Raw genomic sequence first — 7,645 nt, forward strand, 5'->3', positions numbered from 1 at the left:
AAAAAAAAAAAAAAAAAAAAGACATAGAAGCAGGGAGAGAGAAGGCTGAGAAGGGAAAAACCGCCCCAGACACAGTCATGCCATCAAAGGGGACAGAAAGCCAAGGCCTATGGGGCAGGGGCCCCTTCCCACCCCGGCCTGACCTAGAGCTCATCTCGAGGCTGGGGTTGGAGGCTGTGCCCACTGCTGCCACCCAGGTCCAGGTGGGGGCTGCGCAGGGCCTTTTGGGAGCCGCTCCAGCTGATGAGGCGGCCGCTGTCGTCATCCCACGGAGAGGATGTCTCGGTGTCACTGAGCCACTCGGCGTCTCCGGCATAGTGGGTAGGGGCAGCGAGCAGGGGCCGGGCTGAGAAGGCCAGCAGGTCCCTCGGCCAGAAGTGTGCCTTGTACTCCTCACTGTGAGGTGAGAGGACAGCTCAGGGGGACTGAGGCGTGCCCCTACTCCCAGGCCACATGCCTGCAAGAAGCCAGGCACCTTTCCTGCCCAGAGCACCTCACTCCCTGCCATCTAGTCCTCACAACAGTCCTGGGCAATGGGACTTCCACTAATCCCATTTTCCAGATGAGGAAACTGAGGCTGAGAACAAGGAAGTCAATTGATTAAAAACTGCGTGTGCTGCCTGGCCAACATGATGAAACCTCATCTCTACTAAAAATATAAAAATTAAGGCTGGGAGCAGTGGCTCACATCTGTGACCCCAGTACTCTGGGAGGCCCAGGTGTGCTTATCACTTAAGGTCAAGGAGTTTGACACCAGCCTAGTCAATATAGTGCAACCCTGTCTCTACTAAAAATAATTAGCTGGGTATGGTGGCGCGTGCCTACAATCCCAGCTCCTCAGGAGGCTGAGGCAGGAAAATCACTTGAACCTAGGAGGCAGAGGTTACAGTGAGCTGAGATCATGACACTGTACTCCGGCCTGGGAGACACAGTGAAACTCTGTCTCAAAAAAAAAAAAAAAAATTGGCAGGGTGTGGTGGCACTCGCCTGTAATCCCAGCTACCTAACTGCTTGAACCTGGGAGGCAGAGGGTACAATGAGTCAAGATCATGCCGCTGCTTCTAGCCTGGGCAACAGAGCGAAATTCCATTAAAATAAAAAAAAAAAAAAAAAAGAAAAGAAAAGAAAAGCCTGCATGCGCTGCACAGAATTAATGCCTAGATGACCTGGACCAAGTGACTTGGCCTTGCCAGTCTCAGTCTCCCTATCGGCCCAGTGAGGGGACTTCCTGCTGACGGAGGTGGGTTCCTGGAGGGACACCCCTGCCCTGCCATGCCCGGCCCCCATCAGAGACTCACTTGGGGTGCTGGTCGAACATGATGGGCAGGAACTCATCCACGGGCAGCATGCGGCGCAGAGGCTGTGAGGCCAGCAGCTTGCGGGCACCCGCCAGGCTCAGGGCATAGGCCAGCGTCCAGTAGGAGTACCCAGCTACCACCAGGCCTGGTAGCCCCTCCACAGCCGCCTCCTTCTCAGGGTTCACCTGCTTCCGCCCAAGGTAACTGTAAGTGACACCAAGGGGCCCAGGAGTCACTTAGGTCCTGGGTGTCACAGGACCCTCCTGCATCCCCTTATAGGGCCAGGCTCTGGGGGAGATGGGCCGGCCAGGGTCCCAAACAGGAAAAGGCAGACTCCAGAGACCCGCCCCCTTGTCCCTGAGGGTGCAAGCTGCCTACATCAGGTCCCATGGCAGTTTCTCTGCCTCCACGTCCTCCATCAGCCGCTCCAGCCGCCGCCTGAAGTTGCTCTCAAAGCGCACATCATCTTCAAACACGAGGACCTGGGCCAGGCCCCTGGCAACCACCTGTGGTACACGATGGGGTAGGAGATGGCTCTTTGAAGCTGAGCTATCCCCCTCCCTCCACGCTGAAGCCACAGCCTCTGCCTGGCCTCCGTTGCCCTGGCCACATCACGGAGTCGCCACATGAGGCTGGGGGCCTCATTGACAGGACATGAAATCCCAACCTCACTCTGGCATTTGAGGCTCCCCAGATAGAATCATGATGGTAACCATGGCCCTTGCTACATCCCCTGAGTGCTACTGTACCCCAGGGCTGGGCTACTGCATATCTCCGAGGGCCCTCGGGAGGCAGGATATGACGATCCTCAACTGCAGGAAGTGGGTGGACATGTGCCTGTCCAAGGACCCACAGCCAGAAAGTGGCAGAGCTGGGATGTGAACCTGCATCTGCGGAACGCCAGGGCCCAGCTTGTCACTTTGGCCTCCTGCGATTTTCTAAAGGAAGCTGGGCTGGATGGGGGTTGGGAAGACCCTAGCCCTGAACATCCCGAAGAAAAAGTACTTTTGATAACTTTTGGAAAAATTACTTTGGAATAACTTTTGGAAAACTACTTTTGATAACTTTTGTGAAAAGAAAAGGAGGTCAGCTAAGAGAGTAGTGAAGCCAGGCGCGGTGGCTCATGCCTGTAATCCCAGCACTTTTGGAGACTGAGGCGGGTGGAATCACTTGAGCTCAGCTCGAGACCAGCCTGGACAACATGACAAAACCCCATCTCCACAAAAAATACAAAATTTAGCTGGGTGTGGTGGTGCACGCCTATAGTTGCAGCTACTCCAGGGGCTGAGGTGGGATAACTGCTTGAGCCTGGGAGGTCCAGGCTGCCATGAGCCAAGATCATGCCATTGCACTCCAGCCTGGGTGCCAGAGTAAGACCCTGTACCCCCCTAAAAAAAGTAGTGAACGATGTCATCCTCTAATTTGTTCAGAGATGGTAAAAAAGCCAACGTAGGCTGGTGTGGTGGCTCATGCCTGTAATCATAGCACTTTTGGAGGCCAAGGCAGGTGGATCACCTGAGGTCAGGAGTTTGAGACCAGCCTGGCCAACATAGCAAAACTCCGTCTCTACTAAAAATTTAAAAATTAGTCAGGCGTGGTGGTATAGGTCTGTAATCCCAGCTACTTGGGTGGCCGAGGTAGGAGAATCACTTGAACCTGGGAGGTCAAGGTTGCAGTGAGCTAAGATCACACCACTGCACTTCAGTCTGGGTGACAGAGCAATAATTCGTCTCAAAACAAAAAACAAAATCTGGCCGGGCGCGGTGGCTCAAGCCTGTAATCCCAGCACTTTGGGAGGCCGAGGCGGGTGGATCACGAGGTCAAGAGATCGAGACCATCCTGGTCAACGTGGTGAAACCCCGTCTCTACTAAAAATACAAAAAATCAGCTGGGCATGGTGGCGCGTGCCTGTAATCCCAGCTGCTGGGGAGGCTGAGGCAGGAGAATTGCCTGAACCCGGGAGGCGGAGGTTGCGGTGAGCCGAGATCGCGCCATTGCTCTCCAGTGTGGGTAACAAGAGCGAAACTCCGTCTCAAAAAAAAAAAAAAAACAAAAACAAAAAAAACAAAATCTGTAATGCTCACATACACATATACATATATTTTGGCTACAGCAGAAAATAAAAACAAGAAATTCATGCCCCATCTCCTAGAGGGGCTGCCCTTGGAGGACCCAGTTCCCCTGTTCTCTCCAGCATTTCCAGCAACCTTTCCCCTGGAGCTGAGGCTTCCTGGCCAAGTAGTGAGCACATGCTAAGCCCTAGGCTTCCTTCTTTCTGCTCCTAAACACCTTCCCGCCTCAGGGCCTTGGCACCCACTGTTCTATTCTGCCTAGAAGCTTCTTCCCCCCAACCCCTCAATGGTGAGGCACACTCTGACCCCCTCCCAAACGAGGTACCTCTCAAAGTGGCCCACACCTCTCTCCTCCACTGCAAGCTTGGTTTTCTTGACTTCCATAAGGCCCCTCTGGTCCCTGAGCCCCAGGGAGATCCCTTTATTACAGGAAGGAGCAGACATGCATAATTCCTGTCCTCTGTGTTCTCGGAGCAGAATATCTGCTAGCACACAGTAGGTGCTCAAGAGAGACTGCAGAATGAAAATGGGCAGCCCCGTTCTCCCCAAAGGCTGTGGGTGGGGGAAGCAGGTACCCTCACCTCTTCCCAGATGGAGTAGTGGCTGAGGAAGCAGCCCACCTCGCCCTTGGTCAGAGTGCGGCCCGAGTAGGGGTCCTGGTAGCCCGGGAGCAGGTCCACGCCGAGGCTCCTGATGGCACTGCTGTTGAGCATCCTGAGGGACACAGGTATAGTGGGGTGAGGGGTGCCTGCCAGAGACCCCTCCAGATGGGCCAGGCCTGTGCATGTCGGGGACAATACACACTGAAGTTGGGTTTAAAGAAGGTTTCAACCTAGTAATGCCTTTGTGTGACCCCAAGCTGTTAAGGGACTGCGCCTGGGGAACTAGAGCCACTATTGCCAGGCTGGAGTGCAGTGGCTCCATCTCGGCTCACTGCGACTGCCACCTCCCGGGTTCAGGCAATTCTCCTGCCTCAGCCTCCTGAGTAGCTGGGATTACAGGCACGCGCCACCATGCCCAGCTAATGTTTTGTATTTTTAGTAGAGACGGGGTTTCACCATGTTGACCAGGATGGTCTCGATCTCTTGACCTCGTGATCCACCCGCCTCGGCCTCCCAAAGTGCTGGGATTACAGGCTTGAGCCACCGCGCCCGGCTGCCTGGCTAATTTTTTAAAAAACTTTTTGTATTTTTAGTAGAGACGGGGTTTTACCATGTGGGCCAGTCTGGTCTTGAACTCCTGACCTCAGGTGATCTGCCTGCCTCGGCCTCCCAAAGTGCTGAGATTACAGGCACAAGCCACCACACCTGGCCACCTTGGGAGTTCTGAGAGGATAACTATTAGGATGTCTCCTAATACGATAGGACAGGGGTGACCCTTGAGGAAAGGGTGGGGTGGTAGGGGACTGCCTGAGGGGCAGGCACTCCAGGATGAATCTGGGAACATGATAGATACTTCTTGGGCAGAGGCCCAAGCAAAGGATGAATATCCTATGGTCAAGAGACCTTGATGTACATGGGGTCTCACACCTGTAAATCCCAATACTTTGAGAGGCCAAGGTGGGAGGCTTGCTTGAGGCCAGGAGCTAAAGACCAGTCTGGGCAACAGAGAGAGACCCTCTCTCTCCAAAAAAAAATTTTTTTTTCAGACGAAGTCTCATTGTGGTTGGCCTGGGCTGGAACACAGTGGCACAATCTCGGCTCACTGCAACCTCTGCCTCCAGGGTTCCAGCAATTCTCCTGCCTCAGCCTCCCAAGTAGGTGAGATTACAGGTGCCTACCACCACACCTGGCTAATTTTTGTATTTTCAGTAGAGACAGGGTTTCACCATGTTGGCCAGGCTGGTCTTGAACTCCTGACCCCAGGTGATCTACATGCTTCAGCCTCCCAAAGTGGTGGGATTATAGGTGTGAGTCACTGCACCCAGCCAAAAAATTGTTTTAATTAGCTGGGCATGGTGGTGAATGCCTGTAGTCCCAGTTACTCAGGAAGCTGAGGCAGGAGTGTCACTTGAGGCCAGGAGTTCAAGACTAGCCTAGGCAACAGAGTAGGACCCTGTCTCTATGAAAAAAAAAAAACAAAAAAAAAACATTTTTTTTTTTTCAGCCGGGCGTGGTGATGTAAACATGTAATCCCAGCCACTCAGGGGTCTGAGGCAGGAGTATTGCTTAAAACCTGGGAGGTGGATGTTGAAGTGAGCTGAGATCATGCCACTGCACTCCAGCCTGGGTGACAGAGCAAGACTCCGCCTCCAAATATATATATATATATTTTTTTTAATTAGCTGGGTGTGATGGTGCGTGCCTATGGTCCCAGTTACTCAGAAGGCTGAGGTGGGAGGATTGCTTGAGCCCAGGAGTGTATGGCTGCAGTGAGCCATGTTTGTGCCACTGGACTTCAGCCTGGGCAACCGAGTGAGACTCTGTCTCTAAAAAAAAAAAAAGAGCTGAGCACTTGAAGCAAATAGCAGCAGACATATGGGGCCATGGGACCCTGGTGGCCGGAAGAGCCTGGCCTCTGGATTCCCCTGGGGAACATGGCTGGCCTTTCCCAACCCCCACCCATCAGGAACTCAAGTCCAGGATGGAGAGTAGTAATACTGAAGACACCTAATCCTTTGGAAACTTACCATGTGCCCAGCCCTGGCTAATTTCACTAAACTCACAAAACCCTAAGAGAAGGGCACAGTTATCTGCTCTTTACAAAAAAGAGCCGAGAGATGCAGGTAGCTGGCTGGAGGTCACACATTCGGTAACTGGTAGAACTGGAACCCAGGCTTTGGAGCCTCAGCCACTATGCTCTCCTCCGGTGAGCAGAGGGAGGGCATCTTCTCCCATGTGTGTCTGTTCTGGGACTCCCTGAGAGGGTATTACTCAGGTCCTATTTGGATATTTCCTGGGACAGGAAACTCATTCAATCTGTCTGCTTTTCCCAGTCCTCGCAGGGGTCAGAGATGGATCACACTGCTCCCCTGAGCGCCCAGGGCCCCATCCCAGGCAGCCTCACCTGCCATCCACAGCATCCACCACCCGTCCAGAGATCTCCATCTCCCAGAGCGAGGTCAGCATGCGTTCCCGACGGTCAGGTCTGCGAGCCAGGCTGATGACAAAGACCTGGAGGAAGCAGGGAGTGGACGGTAAGTGCAGGGGAGAGGGAGGGGAGCCCAGCCACCACCTAACCCCAAGCCCACAGGCTGAGGGACTTACCTCATCAAACCCCATCTTGCTGGGCCTCTTGGAGGGCTGAGTCACATGAGCTGAGGCCTGCATGGGGGGCCCGTCCACTGCAAAGGGAAGCATACCCCAAGCATGAGTCCCTGCTGGCTCCTGTTAGCAGTCACTCTGAAGTCCTAGCCCCCAGCCTCATTCCTGCCCCCTTGGCAGAACACCCCACAGCATGGGTCCTCAGAGATCACGGGATCCACCTGCTCCCATTGTGGAGATGTGAGACTGAGGCCCAATGGGGAAAGGGGCTTTCTCAGAGTCATGGAATGAGTTAGGGGCAAGGCTAGAACCCGAGGCCAATGCCCCCTTCAGTTCAGGGCCTAGGGAAAGGAGCACCGTGGGAGGCAGGGAGTCATGGCAGCAGGCAGGCAGAACAGTTCCCCAGCCCTCACCTAGTGCTTCTAAGATCAGGTGGATGAAGTTGACTCTCTCGTCTTCTAGCCCCTGGTGGGATTTGACAGGTACATTCATGTACCCATAACGATGCTCGTTGCACACATGGACCGAGACCCCTGCAGAGACAGGCTGAGTGAAAGCTGAAGTGCAGGGTAGGGCTCTCAGAACCTAGCTGAGAGGTCCTAGGCCCAGCACTGCCAGTGACCCAACGTGTCAGTCTTCTCTGGGACTCAGTTTCCCCACCTGCGGGACCAGAGGGAGAAAGGGATTGGCTCACACAATATCTAAGGGGTCTTTCTGCTGAGATGGTTCATTTATTCAACAGAGCTGCCCAAGGCACCTGCTGGGAGCCAGGGGTACATCAGTGAGCAAGACTGAGTCCTCGCCCTCAGGTATCAAGGTGAGGCAGGAGCAGGCAAACCCCTCCCCACCACAGCCACAGGATACCGGCGAGCCCCACTGCTCTGTCCCCTAAATCCTCCCATCTCTCCCAATCCCCCCCACCCCACCAAGATCCAAGGGCCATCGCCTTTTCCCCAGGCCCCTCCACTTCATCCCACACCCTCTAGGGTTCCCCTCACAATGTCTTTCACCTGGCAGCCAGAATGGCCTTCCCCTGGCTTCAATAATTGTTACCTTTTTTTTTTTTTTTTGA

At 54.1% G+C, this 7,645-nt stretch overlaps 1 protein-coding gene across 1 annotated transcript in view; it reads right to left on the reverse strand.

Moving 5' to 3' along the window:
- The window catches only part of CERCAM (cerebral endothelial cell adhesion molecule), a 16,855-nt gene that overhangs the window by 1,496 nt on the left and 7,714 nt on the right, over nt 1-7,645 (reverse strand). The window contains exons 6-12 of the mRNA XM_017548995.2: nt 6,987-7,106; nt 6,577-6,653; nt 6,377-6,483; nt 3,952-4,084; nt 1,677-1,804; nt 1,299-1,502; nt 144-396 (exon numbers count right to left, since the gene is read on the reverse strand). Of these exons, the coding sequence (XP_017404484.1) occupies nt 144-396; nt 1,299-1,502; nt 1,677-1,804; nt 3,952-4,084; nt 6,377-6,483; nt 6,577-6,653; nt 6,987-7,106 (1,022 nt within the window). The remainder of the gene's footprint in view (nt 1-143; nt 397-1,298; nt 1,503-1,676; nt 1,805-3,951; nt 4,085-6,376; nt 6,484-6,576; nt 6,654-6,986; nt 7,107-7,645) is intronic.

The sequence above is a fragment of the Cebus imitator genome, unplaced genomic scaffold, assembly GCF_001604975.1.
Source record: "Cebus imitator isolate Cc_AM_T3 unplaced genomic scaffold, Cebus_imitator-1.0 Scaffold216, whole genome shotgun sequence".
In the NCBI taxonomy this organism is placed as follows: domain Eukaryota; kingdom Metazoa; phylum Chordata; class Mammalia; order Primates; family Cebidae; genus Cebus; species Cebus imitator.